The sequence below is a fragment of the Giraffa tippelskirchi genome, chromosome 2, assembly GCF_054371585.1.
Source record: "Giraffa tippelskirchi isolate mGirTip1 chromosome 2, T2T-mGirTip1v1.2.pri, whole genome shotgun sequence".
In the NCBI taxonomy this organism is placed as follows: domain Eukaryota; kingdom Metazoa; phylum Chordata; class Mammalia; order Artiodactyla; family Giraffidae; genus Giraffa; species Giraffa tippelskirchi.
Window position 1 is genome coordinate 107,722,117 of NC_137276.1, and position 19,383 is coordinate 107,741,499.

At 50.7% G+C, this 19,383-nt stretch overlaps 1 protein-coding gene across 3 annotated transcripts in view; it reads left to right on the plus strand.

Moving 5' to 3' along the window:
* PDE9A (phosphodiesterase 9A) overlaps window positions 1-19,383 on the plus strand; it is a 106,697-nt gene that overhangs the window by 12,321 nt on the left and 74,993 nt on the right. For all 3 annotated transcript variants that reach the window (XM_081574233.1, XM_081574234.1, XM_081574235.1), the window contains exon 2: window positions 18,367-18,437. In XM_081574233.1, the coding sequence (XP_081430359.1) occupies window positions 18,367-18,437 (71 nt within the window). The remainder of the gene's footprint in view (window positions 1-18,366; window positions 18,438-19,383) is intronic.

Here is a 19,383-nt window from a genome sequence, read left to right on the forward strand (position 1 = left end):
TTCTTTGCTGATGTAACCAAGATGAGATGAGGCAGGGCTGGATGTGACTGTCCTTGAAGAAGGGGGAGGTGTGCCCGTTCAGAATACAGATGGCGGAGGCAAAGCCTGGGCTGATGCTTCCACAAGGCAAGGAGCCCCGGGGTGCTGGCCACTGCCGAACTGGAGAGAGTCAGGATGGACCCTCCCTGAGAGTTTTCAGAAGGACCCAAACCCACCGCCATCTCCACTGCAGACTCCAGTCTCCAGAGCTGAGGATGAACTTCTGTGGGTTTAAGCTGCCCTTTTGTGGTATCTTGTTATTGGGTGGACCAAAAATTTCCTTTGGTTTTTCACATCATTGTACAGAAAAACCCAAATGATCTTCTTGGCCAATTAATACAATAGCCTCAGGAAACTCATATACAGTTGCCTCATTTTAACCTAATTACCTCCTTGAAGACTTTCTCCAAATACAGCCCGGAAAGCCTGGACCCTTCTCTGGAAAAGGCTGAAAGGCACAGCTTCCCTTGACCCCTCAGATTCCCAGATCCCCTATTCATTCTTACCAGGAAGTGATGATGAACCAGATGCTTGCTTCCCATGTCTGCTGAGGTCTGACCTGGGCTGGAGGGAGGGGTCCTTCCCGCCTCCGGGTCCTAGGTCTCACTTTCACGTGGTTTCTTCTTGTCTTTTGCCCTTGCCCAACCCCCACCTTCTTCATCTGCTTTGAAACATGGTGGGAGAGGCTGCATGTTGGGACCAGGCTCCCCGTGGCAGGTCCCCAGGGCCCCAGGTCCTCCCCAGCACCTTCCCTTTTGCACCCTTCCCTGCCCCAGGACACCCAGGAGCTCTGACCCCTGGGTGGATCCCCTGGGACCACACTCAGAGTTCTGATGCAGCAGAGCCCTGCGAGGGGAACACTGGGCTCTGGGTCACGAGCTGCCTCTCAGTGGGGTTAGAGCTCAAGAAGGAGAGCAGATTCGAAACCTTGGGAAACATCCTCACCTCCAGCCCGGTCTCAGCACATTTCTCATTCTTTTAGATCATCACTTTCTGCATTTTCAGTTGCCTGTGACCCATTATTTATAACAGTGGATCAGAAGTGGAGACACCAGAAGTGAAAAAAAACACAGAGTAACCCAGAGAGATGACAAGAGTGCTGAGTGGCTCGGCCGTGACAAATGGGTTTCGTGGGGAGAAGGCGGCTGCCAACTGGGTGGGAAATAGGCCCTGAGATCCCACTGAGCCCGAGGAGGGAGGGGTTTACAGCGCCTGGGTGGCCGAGTCCTGCTGGTGAACATCCCCAACCAGGACGGGATTCCTCCAACTGCGGACTGTTCCCTCCAGCCTCTTCACCTCCCTGCCCCACACCCAGAGCAGCTCTTATGGGAGGTGGGGGAGTCGCAGCCTTTGACCCTCCGAGCCATCAGTGTCTCCTCTCTTCAACCTGTCCTTCCCTGGTCCAGTCCTGAAGCTTTATCCCAGTCCTGTATGCACTCCACACTTCACATAGCATCAAGGACTCCTCATTGTTATTCAATCGCTCGGTCGTGTCCCACTCTTTGCAACCCCATGGACTACAGCACACCAGGGTTCCCTGTCCTTCACCATCTCCTGGAGTTTGCTCAGACTCATATCCATTGAGTTGATGATGCCATCCAACCACCTCATCCTCTGTCGGCCCCATCTCCTCTTGCCCTCAGTCTTTCCCAGCATCAGGATCTTTTCCATTGAGTCAGCTCTTCGCATCAGGTGGCCAAAGTATTGGAGCTTCAGCTTCAGCATCAATCCTTCCAATGAATATTCAGGGTTTATTTCCTTTAGGATTGACTGGTTTGACCTCCTTGCAATCCAATGGACTCTCAAGAGTCTTCTCCAACACCACAGTTCCAAGGCATCAGTTCTTCGGCGCTCAGCCTTCTTTATGGTCCACCTCTCTAAAGGACTCCTGTCACCTGCAAAAGAGATCCCAGCCATCTCAGAATGAAGGTCAAGGTGTGCCAGATCCCTGGGTCTTCTGTAGCAGATCGCCACAAACAGAATAACCAAAAAGAACAGAAATGTATTCTTTCACAGTCCTGGAGGCTGAAAGTCCTAAATGAGCTTCACTGGGGTCAGAGTCAAGGTGTTGGCAGAGGCCCTGGAGGAGCATCCATTCCCTGCCTCTTCCCACATCCAGGGCTGCCGGCGGATCTCCGCTTGTGGCCACAGCCCTCCAGTCTTCAAGGCCAGTATCCTCTAGTCCATGTCTGCCCCACACACTTTGCATCACTTTCTCCTCTGTGTGTTGTTAGCCCTCACCCCACCTCCCTGGTGACTGTGTGATTTCACTTAGGCCCACCAACATCGTCCAGGATCGTCTCAGGAGCCTTGATCTAAGCACACCTGCACAGTCTGTAGGGCGGTATTCACAGGTTCCTGGGGTTAGGGGGAGGGTATCTCTCAGGGGCATGGGCTTCCCAGGTGGCTCAGCGATAAAGAATCCGCCTGCCAATGTCGTAGATTCGGGTTTGATCCCTGGGTCAGGAAGATCCCTGGAGAAGGAAATGGCTACCCACTCCAGTGTTCTTGCCTGGAGAATCCCATGGACAGAGGAGCCTGGCAGACTACAGTCCATGGGATGATAAAGACTCAACTTAGCGACTAAACAACAACAACAAAAATCTGTGGGGTGTGTTCAGTTGCTCAGTCATGTCCGATTCTTTGCAACCCTATGGACTATAGCCCACCAGGCTCCTCTGTCCATGGGATTCTCCAGGCAGGAATACTGGAGTGAGTGGGCCATTATTCAGGGACTGCAGGGATGTCAGCCACATGGTTGTAAACACATTCCAGCTTCAGCTGGCCCCACGTTTCCTGGGCTCCGCAGGCTCTCTGAATGTGGTCGCGGTGCCCTAAGCCCCATGGGATCGCTGGTCTGGAGTGTGCATGGGGCAGAGCGAGGGGTCGCACCTTCCCTGCAGCCCCAGCCCATGCCCCTGCTCCTGTGGTCCACCCGACCCTCCCGGCCGGCCCTCTTTCACAGACATGTCCTGTCTGCCTTTAGTTTCATGTGTGTTGTGAACATCACTGCGTCCCCTGCCACCAGCAACAGGTGACTGGAGGGGCTTAGATGTCTTTCTGCTCCCCCAGCAGATCTTGCTCTGCGTTTGATTGTATTAACTCAGTGCCTCTCAAATGCTCTCACCTAACAGATGTTTATCGAAGGCCTCCTGTGTGTTGGACCCCAGAGAAGGTGATGCTAGGGAGGTGATGTGCTTCAGAACACCAGCCTCAAGTCACCGTCCCACCCCCTGCCCGGGTTGCTTTTCCCATGGCCCAGGTTTCAGCAGAATGGGTTTGCCTCCACCAGTGTCCCATGCTGCTTGTATGATCTTGGGCCTCAGTTTTCGCATCTGTAAATGGGGCTGGTACCTGCCTGGCACACATTTGGATCACGCTTAACGCATCCCAGAAGTCTTGGGAAGTGTTCTACAGAGGCTGTGTATCTTCCCTACGTAGCAGATGAGGAAGGTATGCATTGAAGAGGGTAAGGCATTGGCCCATGATCCGAGTCCACGAGAAGCTTGGCTGGTAAACCAGGAGGGCTGGTGTCAGGTCCGTGTGGTGAATGTCCCTCTCAGGGAGAAGGAAGCCCACCCGTGGGGTCATTCCAACATGTGGGGCTTGGGGCAGAGGCTGCCCAAGGGAACCCCCCAACACCATGAAGCAGGTGGAGCTGGTGTTGTCCACTCTGAGGATGAGATGTCGGAGACTAGAGATGTTGGGAGACTTGCCTGGGGTGCACAGTTTTTTAGAGAAGGAACAGAGTCAGGTCCTGATGCCCAGGCTGGAGGCTTTTCCTCGGCGGGTTCCTCCCGGCCTTGCAGGCTCTGCAACGAGGTTGGTGTTTGGGGCCTCTCTCTGCATTCGCCCCAGACTCACCCTGTCACAGCTCCAGGAGGCTTAGCATGGTGTGTGCTACCTCCCGAGTGCATCTGTGATTCCTGGCCTCCCCCACCCCTGGTCTCCATCATCTGAGACAGTTTATCACACTGAGCCACCAGCTCCTCCCCGCTCCCTCCCTCTGACCATCACTTGCTGCTGGACTGGCAGTCACCCTTCGTTTTCATCCCTGCTCACTTGCTATGTGACCTTGGGAGAAGGGTTCCTCCCCTCTCTGGACCTTAGTATCTGCGAGATAGGAATAACAGTCCCCACCATTAAAGCTTGCTTTAAGAATTGAAGACAAATAAGTGGCGAGAAAAGGGGAACATTCTCTCTTTCTTACACACACACTATATATACACACACTTGTTTTCAAGTCAGGATCCACAGGGTGCATTTACTTGCTGTCACCCTTGGCCTCTTTCTATCCATTTTTTTCATCCCCTTTGCGTTCCTTGCCATTTATTTGTCAGAGAAGACATATTACTTATGGTCCTCAAAACATGCCCTAAAGATAGATATCTGACATCTGAGAAATAATAAGGGAAATTGTCAGTTTTCTTTGCATGTGACAGTATCACTGGGGCTTATCTTAAACCCTAAGAGATCTTACATTTTAGAGATCCACGCTGAAATACATGCATGAAATAATATGATTTCTAAAATGAGCTTTCAGATAACCCTGATGGAGGGAGAAGTTGGGAGACAGAGAAGGCAGGATGGATCTTGTGTTGCTAATTGTGGAAGCCGGGAGGTGGGGACTGAGGTTCCGTTATGCCAGGCCTTTGGCTTTTGTAGTAACAGAGCATTTCCATTCTGTATAAAAGTTCTCTCTTTTTTTTTTTTTCCCAAGGGATGTACATAATGTGTCTGGTTCATAGTAATAAATGGTAGTTTTTGTCTTTATTTTATATGTTTTCAAATGACAGGGCTGGAAAAATACCTCTTAAATTGGAAAGAGAAATGAGGCCTAATTCGGGTTTTATCTTAGACAAAGAAGCCGTGATTGCCTGCCTGGTGGTTAGCAGTGATCCATTCTGAATGTGACATTATTGTAACATGTTCTAGAAACAAGGGGGAGGATGGAATGCACACTATATTCACCTCTATGTATGTAATTTATAATTTGAGGTGGACTGCAGAGGAATTGCAGATATACATGGATGGATGGGGAGATAGCCTACAATCTTTCCTTTGGTGAAAATGTGTATTTCTTGAGGGATAGTAAAAAAAAAAGTTAAATGTGGGATTTGGAGCTTGGTCTCTTTGTAGCTTGTTTGTTTTATATATTAAACACTCATAATTCCCAGGTGCTGAAAAAGCAATAGAAATTCAGCTTTTAATTCCCCCAAAGATAGCAAAACCACCACTGAGTTGGCGTTCGGCTTTCCTGACAGCTGGCCTGGTGAGTTCTAACTCGTGGAGCTGGAGCATGGGCACTGGGGCCAGACTGAGATACTCTGGTTTGCTTTGAGGGAAGACAGAGCCCTATAAAAGCTTAATAGTTTATAAAAGCTATAAAAATGAATCATGGTCTGATAGACAAAGGAAAGGAATTTGGATTGGTTTATTTTCTTCCGAGCATGGGGTCCAAATCAATATTCATTCCAAGTAGGTGATCAGAAATATCAGTAATTTGAGAACGAGGCAAACAGAATATAGACACTGCTAAAGGGGAGTGACAGCAGAAAAGAGGCCAAGTGACCACCTCTGCTTCCTGTTAGGACCACCATTAAAGTCTGATTTCAGCACTGCACACATCTCTGGGCTTGGAGCCAGGTGGGCCAAGTTTGTATCCAGGACCACATAGACCTGGGAAGGCCAGGTCCTCTCTCTCTTTCCGAGCTCTCATCTGAGAGCTGAGGGGATGATGCTACTCCAAGCTTAGGAGGTCCCTCCAAGGACCCAGGGTCACAGGGTGTAAAATGCTTGGCTCAGGTTTTGGCCGGAGTGTGGACTCAGCCCCGTTAGATGTTGTTGTTGGTGGTGGTGGTGCTGATGGAGTAACGGATGATGGTAGGCATGGTAGGGATGGTGGTGGTGACAGTGGAGGTAGTAGTGGTGATGGTTCTGGCAGTCATGGTGGTGATACCAGAGGTGATAGTGGTGATGGTGGAGCTGGTAGTGGAATTGGTATCGTTAGTGGTGTAACCTAAAACCAGCAGATGCAGAGTTTGGCCTCAGCTTGTTGACACAGGAGGATGCTTGGGTATCGATGTCCCGACATATGAACCACCCAGAGATGCAGATGTGTTGACGTCAAGGCTGTGTGTACTCAGTGCCTCTTGCTTGTGAAAGTGGCTTTGGTATGGTCAAGGGGGTGCCTTTCCATCTCCGTGGAGGACATCCGTGAATTTCAAGGGGCCCTCCTGTAATCACAGCTGCCACTTAGCTGAACACTTACTGTGTACCGGGCCCTCTGTATGTCATGATAAAGCCTTCATCCTGGTATGACAACGCTCACTCTGCAGGGGAAGAGTCAGAGCCTCAAGGTTAAGAATCCTGCCCTGGGTCAAGCTGGAAAAGGAGAAGCTGGGCCTGAAGTCACTTCTCTGACTCCTCCCCATCCATCTTTGCTCTGCATATGACTGGAGCAGTGCACGACCCTGGCACCACCTCAGGGTGATCCTGGGATGTGAGACTGTAGGAACCTCAGGGGCTGCAGCCAATCCAGGCCCCACTTCGTCAGAGGGAGTCAGCTAAGGGCAGTCACTCACTGACTGTCCTTGCTGTCACGTGCCCCCTCTACCCCGAGGGCCAACAGTCAGTGCAGTGATTTGTATACCTTTAGCAACAGAACTGTTTTTCTCTCAAAAATTTTACATACAGTCCTACAATATAAAGCTTATACCAACAGTTAAACGACTGTATTAGTACTCATTTATTCTGTAAATTCTGGAGAAGGCAATGGCACCCCACTCCAGTACTCTTGCCTGGAAAAATCCCATGGATGGAGGAGCCTGGTAGGCTGCAGTCCATGGGGTCGCTAAGAGTCAGACACGACTGAGTGACTTCATTTTCACTTTTCACTTTCATGCATTGGAGAAGGAAATGGCAACCCACTCCAGTGTTCTTGCCTGGAGATTCCCAGGGGCGGGGGAGCCTGGTGGGCTATGGGGTCGCACAGAGTCGGACACGGCTGGAGCAACTTAGCAGCAGCAGCAGCAGCATTCTGTAAATTCAAATGTACAGCCCCCACTGGAGAATTACTGGGAACAGAAAGGTTTCTTGTGTGAGCACTGAGTTTGTGATTGGAGTTTAGGCTGGCAGCTGCAGGCTTACACTGGCCTCAGTACCAGTGAGCTTCAGCTCATTTCACTGACCCCCAGAAGGCTGCCCTGGCCTGACCATCCTGTAGCCATGGGCAGGCCTGAAAACCGCAGCAGAGTGGCCCTACAACTCACTGGCAAGGAGCCATGTAGATCTGAGCCACTAGTGTCTCAGGACAGCGGTTGTGGGCAGCCTCACGGGTGCTGACTGTGTGGACCTGACACCCAGGATGACATCTCCCTCCCCAGATGTGTGGGTATTTAAGTTATTACGGCTGAGTAACTTGCTTTAGAGGGGCTTCCCTAATGGCTCAAATGGTAAAGAATCCATCACAATGCAGGAGACCAGAGTTCAGTCCCTGGGTCAGGAAGATCCACTGGAGAAGGGAATGGCAACCCATTCCAGTATTCTTGCCTGCAAAATCCCATGGACAGAGGAGGATGTGGGCTACATCCATGAGATTGCAAAGAGCTGAACACGACTGAGCAACTAATACACACACACACACACACACACACACACACACACACACACACACACACACACACACACACTTCAGTTCAGTCGCTCAGTCGTGTCTTAACTCTTTGCAACCCCATGGACTGCAGCGTGCCAGGCTTCCCTGTCCATCACCAACTCCAGGAGCTTGTTCAAACTCATGTCCATTGAGTCGGTGATGTCATCCAACCATCTCCTCCTCTGTCGTCCCCTTCTCCTCCCGCCTTCAATCTATCCCAGCATCAGGGTCTTTTCCAATGAGTCGGTTCTTCACATCAGGTGGCCAAAGTATTGGAGTTTCAGCTTCAGCATCAGTCCTTCCAGTGAGTATTCAGGACTGATTTCCTTTAGGATTGACTGGTTGGTCTCCTTGCAGTTCAAGGGACTCTCAAGAGTCTTCTCCAACACCACAGTTCAAAAGCATCAATTCTTCAGTGTTCAGCTTTCTTTATGATCCAACTCTCACATCCATATGTGACTACTGGAAAAACCATAGCTTTGACTAGACAGACCTTGTTGGTAAAGTAATGTCTCTGCTTGTTAATATACTGTCTAGGTTGGTCATAGCTTTTCTTCCAAGGAGCAAGTGTCTTTTAATTTCGTGGCTGCAGTCACCACCTGCAGTAATATTGGAGCCCAAAATAATAGTCTGTCACTGTTTCCATTGTTTCCCCATCTATTTGCCATGAAGTGATGGGACCAGATGCCATGATCTTAGTTTTCTGAATGTTGAATTTTAAGCCAACTTTTTCACTCACCTCTTACACTTTCATCAAGAGGCTCTGTAGTTCTTCTTTGCTTTCTATCATAAGGGTGGTGTCATCTGCATATCTGATGTTATTGATATTTCTCCTGGCAATCTTGATTCCAGCTTGTGCTTCATCCAACCCGGCATTTCACATGATGTAGTCTGCATATAGGGCTTCCCTGGTGGCTCAGCTGGGAAAGAATCCACCTGCAATGCTGGAGACGTGGGTTTGATCCCTGGGTTGGGAAGATTCCCTGGAGAAGGGAAAGGCTACCCACTCCAGTATTCTGGCCTGGAGAATTCCATGAACTATACAGTCCATGGGGTCGCAAAGAGTCGGACATGACTGAGCAACTTTCACTTTCACTCACTCTGTATGTGTTAAATAAGCAGGGTGACAGTATACAGCCTTGACATACTCCTTTCCCGATTTGGAGCCAGTCTGTTGTTCCATGTCCAGTTCTAACTGTTGCTTCTTGACCCGCATACAGATTTCTCAGGAGGCAGGTCAGGTGGTCTGTTATTCCCATCTCTTGAAGAATTTTCCAGTTTGTTGTGATCCACACAGTCAAAGGCTTTGGCGTAGTCAATAAGGCAAAAGTAGATGTTTTTCTGGAACTCCCTTGCTTTTTTGATGATCCAGTGGATGTTGGCAATTTGATCTCTGTTTTCCTCTGCCTTTTCTAAATCCAGCCTGAACATCTGGAAGTTCACAGTTCACACACACACACAGTTGCTTTATAATTAGTGTCTAAAGGAGTTTACATAAACCTACTTAAAGGAAGGAAACCTGGACGCAGTGCTGGCAGACCAACGCCACCTGCCCTCACTCCAGAGCAGTGCTAGTCAATCAGACCCCCTTCCCAAATTTGGGGCATAGCTACCCTGGAGATGGTCTTGCCCCACCTGCTGGTCTGGACCCCTGGGGGACCCGCCCAGGCTCCCTGCAGCCCCCTAGGAGTACTCTACCTACACCCATCCTGGTCACCGAAAACCTCACTTGGGTGAGGTCTTGAAGATGCATGGGTGTGACGGGCATTAGGTTAGGGTCTGATGCTGTAGAAATTCTTCACCAGGAAGTCCCGATGTGTGGGCAGTGAGTCTTAACTGGAACCAGTGGTGGGGACCACCTTCTCTGCAGCCCCTTCTGTCTGCATGGCCTCGGGTCCCTCAGGGGCCATGGCCAGTCCCTCCAGCCCCATCTCAGCCTGCGTCCCTGCAGCTGGCACAGAACCCTGGGACCTGCTTCCTTGTCCATCCCGGGAGGCGCCCGGCCTCATCCTCCCCACCCTGTCCCCTCACCCACAGGGTCCCTTCCTCTCCCTCCCTCCTGGTTTTCTCCGGTGCTTCCGGCTCACACAGCAGCTCCCCCCATTCCTCGCCAAATGCTATTTAAATTCTGAATTTTGTCCTCTGGCTAACTGTCATTTAATTTTCTCATCCTCTTGGCTTAAAGCCAAAGAGTATTCTTTCCAACTAAAAATGGTAAAGACCTTTTTTTCCCTCTCCCAAGATTCTTATGTAAATCCAGCGCAGCCTGCTGTTAGGAGGGAATATTCATAAGCCGGTTCTGTTATCGATTATTAACATCAGCTTCTAGATATAGATCACTTTTGGTTACAAAAGCCCCACGTATTCATTGTAGAATATTTGAAAACTACAGAGCAGTATAAAAAAGAAAAGAAAAGAACCCATTAGCTCAACAGGCTAATTTCAGGACCTCTCCTGCTGGTGTTTTCAGCAAGATGGAGAGAGACAGGATCATCTTCTTTAACATATGTTTTTCTTTTGATCATTGTCACTCAGCATGACAGAAGCTGCTGCTGCTGCTAAGTCGCTTCAGTCGGGTCCGACTCTGTGCGACCCCATAGACGGCAGCCCACCAGGCTCTGCCGTCCCTGGGATTCTCCAGGCAAGAACACTGGAGTGGGATGCCATTTCCTTCTCCAATACTTGAAAGTGAAAAGTGAAAGTGAAGTCGCTCAGTCGAGTCCGACTCTTAGCGACCCCATGGACTGCAGCCTACCAGGCTCCTCCGTCCATGGGATTTTCCAGGCAAGAGTACTGGAGTGGGGTGCCATTGCCTTCTCCGATGACAGAAGCAGCAGTGTTCAAAATCATGATTTTAATGCCTGGATAATGTTCCATCATAGAGACTTACTTAAGATGCAATCGTTTTGTTGTTTTGAGATGTTTAGCTTAATTCCATTTCTCAGCAGTAATGAACACAAAAGGAACACCTCCACTAGCTCTTTGCTTGCGAAGGGCCTGTGCAGGGCAGTGGTTTGGACCCAAGCCTGGGAAGTGACTAGAACACTGTTTAGCACTTCATAAATGTTGTGGGGGTTTTTTTTGGCCGCACAGCACAGCATGTGGGATCTTAGTTCCCTGACCAGGGATCGAACCCGTGGCCCCAGCATCAGAAGTGTGGAGTCTTAACTACTAGACCACCAAGACGTCCCCATAAATGCTCTTATTATTATTAAAGTTTGCTGTTAGTTTTAGTTTTAGATTAAAATTAAAATTTAGATTAAAATCTGTTTCTGGAAACAGGATTCTGGGTCAGAGGGCACACATGTGGCCACAATTCTTCCCAGCAGGGCTACCTGGGCACATATTCCTCAGAGGGTGTCCCTGTCTCCACCCCCAGCCAGAGCTGGTGTCTTCACTTTTTTCAAATAAGTCCTTGGGGAAACATGGAGATTAGCGTGTAGTTGTAAGCAATACTACGGAGGGATCTGTGTGCCCTTCACCCCGTTGCCCCCAGTGTGACGTCCTGCAAAGTTACAGTCTGGGGTCACGGCCAGGATATTACAGTGGGACAGTCTTCCGCCTTATTCAGACTTCCTCATTTTCTTGTGCTCATTTGAGGGTGTGTATGGAGCTGTGCAATTTAATCACATGCGTAGAGTCTGGTATCCTCCAACACAGTCATGGCAGAAGACAGTCCAGCCCTTTCATGACCACACCCACCTCCTTTCTCCACCCCCACCCCTACCCCACCCCAACGCTGTCTGTTCTCTATAACTTTGTCATAGCAGAAATGTCATATGAGTGGTGCCATCCAGTATGTAAGCTTTGGGGGTTAACTTTTATTCATACAGCATACATCCATTGGGAGCCATCTCAGCTGTGTAGATCAATAATTCATCCCCAGTGCAGATGGACCACAGTCTGTTTAACATTCACCCGTTGAAGGGCATCTGGGTTGCTTCCAGATTTGGGCTCTCTGTCTCTTTGTCGTTCTTGCCAGTATGACGATTTTCCTTCCATTTCTTGGAGGCCAGTGTGGCTATTTTTAGAAGTCAGTACCCTCGTTTGGTTGGGTGGTGATTTCTGATGTCAGTGGGACATGCATAATTCATCATCATTAAGTTACAAGAGTAAATACAGCTGTGGTGAAGTGTTAGATTTAAGATGCTGGGGGCTGAGATCCATAGTCCACGTGGATGGAGCAAAGAGGGGGCCAGAGTGAACGTCGCCGAAAGAACCTCCAGGTCCAATCAACAGAGGAGGAAGCAGAGCTGGGAACCGCCTGGAGCAGCAGAGCTCACCATGTGCCCTCGGGAAGGACAACCTGCCTTTCTCCCCTGCCTCCTTCAGGACCTCACATCCTGGTGTCTGCAGACCTCCCCACCCCAACCACTCTCTTCTTCAGCTGTAGCCGTTTAAAATCACTTCAGGGGGAAAAAAACTGCACAAGAATTATAATGAGGAAGATTTTGCTCAAGATTCGTTACTCCAAGTTCAGAGATGCTCTGTGAAATTTGTTGCTAAGGCAGTCAATAAAAAATTTCACATTCAGCGTGAGCGTCACAGCAAGACAATGAACGTAATTGCATGTTTTACAACCAACCCCAAAAGCACAACTTACCTGACACAGATAATGTTTAATGACTTTGAAGGGGAAGTAATGCCATCCTGGTTTATGAGCCCTGTGAGATGTCTCTCTCAAGAAAAAAACTGTAGCTGGCCTCGCAGAGAGAATTCCCAGGGATGCACTACTCTCTCGAGAGGCCTCCAACCAGCCCTCGTCCTGCCTGGTGCCTGGTCCCTGCCCCACATCCACACACTGAACTTCTCCTTTGTGATCACGGTGGGTTTTGGCTTTCCCAGACTGCAAAACTCAGCCCAAACCCAAATTGCCACTTGGTTATCTCATTTGTCCAGGACTGGGAGCATTTCACAGCATGGAGCCACAAATGTCGAGTGAGAAACCCACAGCTTCCAGTGGTCACTGACTTTAAGCCAACCCAAACCAGAGTTTGACAAACCCAGCAAGAAATGTTCTCAGCCTCTGCAAGAAGTGCCTCGGACAGAGTTGGGAAACCGAGCTCAGGGCACCAAGATGTGGAAGGGCAATCATCCCAGCCCCTGGGGTGCTTAGAGGTGGTCTTTGTCGCTCAGCTTTCTAGATTGCTCTGCTCTCTTAACCACTGCACCTCCCGTGTGGGCTCCCAGTTACTCAGAAGGGAAATAGTGTCCTCGGCAGCCACATTGGGGCTGAGTAGATGCTGAAATGGCCAGAGTAAATGGGGCAGGGACCATGACAAGTCATTTTCACCTGTGGAGCCCAAATGGAAGGGTGCTACTACACCCGATCTTTCATGTGTTTGAACGCCCCAGCCAGGGTGGCCCTCCCCCCACCCACTGCTGCCAGGCCCGTTCTGTGCCTGGACTGCTGGAGCCAGCCCTGGGCTCCTCCATCCGCCACCTTAAAGAGGGGGAAGCAAAAAGACAGAGGAGAGCAGATAATGGACATTAATACCAGCATTTTGGGAACTTTCTTTTAAGAAGTTCACCTGTGTGAATTCACATGTGGATTTCAAGTTGTGTGTATCAGGGCCATAACCCTCAAGTGCATACTGCAAAAATCAGAGCTGACACTGGCAAAGATGGAACACAGCATCTTTTCATAGCAGCCGTGACTGTCATGGGGCTGGCCGGCCATGTACCACAGTCACAGATGCACAGACAGGGGCAGAGAGTGGAGTCAGAGACCCAGGGGACCGAGCCTGAGCTGCATAAAACCCTGTGTCACAGTCCAGGCAGTTTCCCCACAGCAGAGTCCATTGCTGAACTGATGGGCTGGTCACCAGAGGTATCTCACTGCACCAGCCACTCCAAACTGGAAAATAGGACTGCTGCTGCTGCTGCTGCTTAGTCGCTTAGTCACATCTGACTCTTTGTGGCCCCATGGACTGTAGCCCAGCAGGTTCTTCTGTTCATAGGATTCTCCAGGCAAGAATACTGGAGTGGGTTGCCATTCCCTTCTCTGAGAGATCTTCCTGATCCAGGGATCGAACCCATGTCTCCTGTGTCTCCTACATTGACAGGCAGATTCTTTACCACTGAGCCACCAGGGAAGCCTGGAAAATAGGACACTTTGGGCTTAATTCTGCACCTTTCAGATTCACACACACACACACACACACACACACACACACGCAAACACGGCAGGTGAGCCAGATCACAGCCTGAATGGAGAGGCAGACTCAGGGGACCCCTGGAAGCGTCCATGAGCCAAGGTGGGGAAGTGGACGCAAGGCCCTCTCAGGAGGTGGAAGACCCTCCCTGTTGGAACAGGTCCAGCACTCGTGGGTGGGGCTGCCCCCATCTGTGGGTGAACCTCAGGGCCTGTGCAGCTCCCTCTGAAGCCTAGAGCCCCACCTCTCCCCATTGCTGGGTGACCTGCATCCTGGTTCCCGCCCAGCCCATCAGAATCAGTTTCCACTCCGGATCGTCTCGGCCACTCTGTCTTCACGCGGGTCCCCTCTCCTTACAGTGTTCCGTACAGTGCTGAAACCCACAGCCGTGTTTCCCGGCAAGAAGTCCTGGTTGGAACCCCTCCCTTCTGGCTCGTTTGCAGGAAGCCCACAGAGTGCCCACCAGGAGCCCCGCTGGGCAATGATCAAATCTCCATCCTCCTAACCTCGAAACCAGAAACTCGATTATCTAAGCTGCCTAGGGGCTTGGACACCATCTGTCCACCTGCTTTTCGACACATGGACAGCAGTGTGTGGCTGGAACATGGGAACTCGGGGGCCGCTTTCTGCATCCTTCCCTCCATGAACCTCTGAAGGGGGTCTCCCAGGGGAGAGAGAGGAAAACACAATAGGATCCCGTCCCTGGAGGAGACCTCCAGACTCAGAATGAACAAGAAGTCACCCCCAAGCCTTTAGAAACTGCCGTCCTGTCTCTTTAACCCTGAGGCCACCTGGACACAGGTTGGCAGCGCTCTAACCATCTGTCACACAATTGCCAGCCCTGGCTTCTAAGTGTGTTGGTGGAGGTGCTGTTGGTACCAAGAAACAGAACCGTGCTGGTGCCAACTCAAATCGCTGGGCTTTCCTGCCCCTCCCCCACCCCCTGTGATCTGGCCCCCCTGCCCCTTCTTCCTGCAGTGATCTCACAGGTGGCCGGTGTGGTCAGCCTGGGTCCCGGGACCCTGGGACTCACCCCAATTGCCACCAGCTCCGAATTGCTTAGTAAAGTCGGAAAGATCCCCTGGAGGAGGAAATGGCAACCCACTCCAGGATTCTTGCCTGGAGAATCCCATGGACAGAGGAGCCTGGTTGGACTACAGTCTATGGGGTCACAAAGAGTCAGATATGACTGAGCAACTAAACACACACACACACACAGAGCCTGTGTTTGGGTCACACATGTGCATTGGACAAAGGGAGTCCTGGGCTGTGGTCCTGACTCCCTGATCACTTGCCGGCTGGGCCCAGGGGAGCCTTGTCCACCTCTGTGTGCTGCTTCCCGTGGGGGCCCTTTGGAGCGGGGCTCGGCAGGTGATTGGTGCTCCCTGAGCGTCCGTTTCCTGACTCTGCAGGCAACCAGTAGGTTCCAGCACCAGTGTTCCCTGTAACCTTCACAGGTCCCAGCTGAATACAAGGAACGATCAGCGTTCTGCAGACAAAAGGCCTCTGGGTTCTCATTTGTTTCTCTTGTCTTGTGTTCATTTTGCGGAGCTGCCAGTCAAACCCCATGAAAAGGTTGGGGTGATCCATCGTGCTTACTGATGAACGGCAGCCAGTTCTGCCTCTAGTCGGGTGGCAATATAAAATCTTTATTTCTCTGTTAATCTTGCTGTCTCCACATCTCACTTATAAGTTTCATTTCACCAACACTTTTTTTTTTAACTGATGTTTATTTCTGGATCAAGGATAAAGGATTTGCAGAATGATTCAGCATGGGAACAGAGAGCCTTGTGCTCTCCTGGCCAGGCTGTCTAGGGGATCTTCCCACACCAACCACGCATTTGTGGGGCACGGGCTGCTTTCATGCCAGGAACAACCCGTCTAGGCCGGTGGCTTCTCCTGGCACCTGGCAAAGAGCTGGGCTGTCCGTTCACGTCCCATGTTAGATTCACGTGATGCTGATGTCAGGGTTCATGTGATGTTCCACCCCCAGCTTCTCACCTGTATTGTCCCTACTAAAGGCTTCTCAACTATTAATAATAAGGTGAAAGCCTGATCAGACACACATGTAAAGTGGCCACACGTCAAAGAATTTTACCCTAACGTCTTAGCTGAAGGAGGAAACTGGTAAGATGTCACAACTGGTGCAAAAGAGAAATCAAAGAACTGGGCATTTCTATACAGTAGAGGCATGCTGAAATGGATTTACAGATGGACACAGCATAGTTTTCATTGCAATGGAAGACACCTAATGCAGTCTTTTCTGCTTATTCCTGATTTCCTTCCAGCCCCCCACCCCCCAGCCTCATGTCACAAATAATTTCTAAGCCTGTTCTGGACACAGGAGAAGGCTGGCCTCCCTCCCTGGGTTAAGCTGAATCGGTCACAAGGGGCTGCGAGAATGGCAGTGTGCCCTGTGGGCCCTCCTGGATGTGTTTTGCTGGAAGCCTTCATAATTGGACGTTTTACAGCTTCTATTATTTGCTATCCTGAGGCTAGGAAACCATCACAAAAGACTCTCTCCTCTAGATTTCATCAGTGGTGCTTATAAAGTTGGGCAAACTCACTTCTTGTCGAGGTCCCCCGGATACTCCAGGCTCTGAGTCTGTCTTCCCACCTCCCTCCCTGGGGAGGGCCTGCTCAGCAGTGACTTCCTGGAGCCATGCTCCACTCCTAACCAGCGTCTGGTCATGACCTGCAAGCCGCCTTGCCCCTTTCTGGAATCTGCAGGCAAATCGAATGTTCACAGACAAAGCTGCGCTACCCTCCACCCCCGCCCACCCCTGCCCTTTACTGGGGTCTGGAGAAAACCCACAAATTCAGTCTGCACCAGATGGACATAAACTTCAGAAAGGTTAAAACGGGAAAGTCAGAAATGGCCCCATGTCAGTGGTGGGATGGCCAGACTCCACACCTCACCCCGCACAGGCGCAGCCCTAGAAGCCAAGGCATGAACAAAAGCCTGTGCCAGGGGCCCTGGAGGTGTGCTGTCATGAGAACGTGGTGGATGAAGGCGAGACCCTGCTGGCAGTGGAGCTGGGAGGCCCTGTGGAGAAGCTGTGCCGAGTCCTGATGGCTGAGAGGAAGAGAGGGGAGGAGAGCCCCTGGGAAGCAGGACCCCGGAACCAAGGAGGGCGGGGAGGGGTGCCATGGACTAGAGTGAAGGCGGGCTGAGAGCTTGGCAAGGACACGGGCTCAAGGGACACACTGCAGAACCTCAGGTGCCCAGCAGGGAGGTGGGCCTTCCTTCTCCCGTGGACGCACAGGGCTGCAAAGGCTTCTGCACAGAAAGGCAGCACCACCAGGCCTGAGTCCTAGAAACTGAGGCAGGGTGCTGGGGCGGGAGCCTGCAAGGCCAATGCAAGGCTGCTGCGGGGGTTCTGGTGGACCTGCACTGAGCCAGAACGGCAGCCACCGGGGGGACAGTGCCCATCAATGGCCCTGTCACTGGGGAGTGCAAACACCACCTGTGGTGGGAGGTGGAGTGGGCAGCCTGGACGGAATGCTGGCTTTGTTTCAGCGTTGCCAGGCCAATGGCACAGGAGCTGTGGCAGTCAGGGAACGGCCACGCTTGTGGGGAAAATACCTGCTTGCTCTATTTCACTGTTTCCAATTTTAAAAAGATGCAGACTGATCTGGCTGAAAAAAAACGGCGCTCTGGGCACTGAAAAATCCCCACTCTGTTCAGCGTGGCTCTGCCCACTCCTGCTGGTGAGCAGAGGGGCCTTACAGCCATTCCCAGGGAGAACACTGAAGGAAATCAGCTATTGTGATGAAAACAGGAACCTTGGCGGGGACTGTCCATGCACCGTCCAGCCTTAGAGAACAACCCTGGGCTGTACTTGATGTCCGCTCTCCCAGGGAGCGATTCTGGAGCCCACACTCACAGTCGAGACCCCTCGGACAAATGGTGCAGGTGTGAACGTGTTTCTCTCCTGTCCAGCGGGGACTGGACACCCAGGCGGGGTGCAGAATTGCATTCTGTGAAATTTGTTCCCTGTGTGGACACACAGTTCCAACCACACCCTTTCTTATTGTGATTCCCTGTCTGATTTAGTCCTGCAGCCCCAGTCCCCAAATCCTAAAAGGCAATCTTTTATTTTTAAGCTAATGACCTTAAAATTGTGTTTTAACATAATGGCCCCAGAGGTCGTTGGAGCTTCCCGCACCCACCCCACAAGATGGGGTATCATCAAGCTGAGGTTATGGGTGGTACATCATACGTCACCAGCAGGGCACAGGGCAGCATGTCACCCGCAAGTGTGTTTACCTGGGTGACAGCACTGTTTCTCACAACTCTGCAACGAACGAGACAGTCATGTTTTTCTCAACTTCTATAAGTCAACTCAATGAGATGTGCATGTAGCATTCCAGAGCCCACGGTGATTTTGGTTTTTTCTTTGCAAAATTAACCTGCAGGTCGGGAACAGAGAGAACCCCCTGGAATCTGACATCACCATGGAAACCAGCTGCCCTACTCCTGCCCACCCCTCACAGCCGTGTGCTTCTGTTTTGCAGGTGGTCTTTAGCAAGTATTGCAACTCCAGTGATATTATGGACCTGTTCTGCATCGCTACCGGCCTGCCTCGGTGAGTGACTCAGAGTCACCCCACCAGAGGGTTGCCTTTAAATTCACCTGGAGGGGCAGGTACCTGGGAGGGCGAGTGGCCGAGTCTAGGGGATGGGAGGCCTGGAAGGGTTGATGGACTCACCTTGCACCTTGCACATGGGACCTTTTGAATCAATGGATGAGTCCCTGGAGGTTTCAGCCACCGTTCCCGGCTGCCCACCAACAACCACAGCTGTGTTAGCAGAGTGAACCCTTGGGCGGGATTAGGCAGAAACTGCTGCTTTAAAAGTTTCTTTTCTTTCTTTCATTTATTCCTTTGTTTTGGGAGAAAGGATAAAGAAGGGTGGTAGTATTTAGGCTGTGGTCCCCCAGCCCCAAGTGACTCAGGGATCCAGATCAACTTTTAAGAAAAGACTGATGTCAGAAATAAGTTCAAAAGACCAGAAACCTACCCTTGAGGACCACAATCAGCAGTTTGTTCTAGCAAGCGAATTTTCTGTCCTAACTTCCTTACTACAGAGAGTAATCAGGAATAACTTTGGCCTGCAGTTAACTTTAAAGTTACAACCCAGGTCAAGGAGGGTGAGAAGGGAGGACAGTCAGGACCTTTCAGAGTCAGGTGAGAAAAGGACAGTCAGGCAATAGGTTACATGCCTGAAATTACAGCAAGTGGCAGCTTGGAACAGCAAGAAATGGCCCACAGTTTGGGACATCTTTTGATAAGCAGTGTGCTAAGAAATAAATATATATTCCTTTTTAGAACAACCCTGGGATTCAGGTGTCACCACCATGGCACAGATTTTAAAAATACACAACTGAAAACCAGAGTGAAGTCATGTGATTAAGCCAACAGCTTGGGTGAGAGGCCCCCCCAGAAATGGAGATTAGAGGAAGATTCAACTTACCCTCTTAAAACTGTTTAGTAGGAGAGCTTTTTGCCTGTTTAGACAGACTCCCCCAGGAAA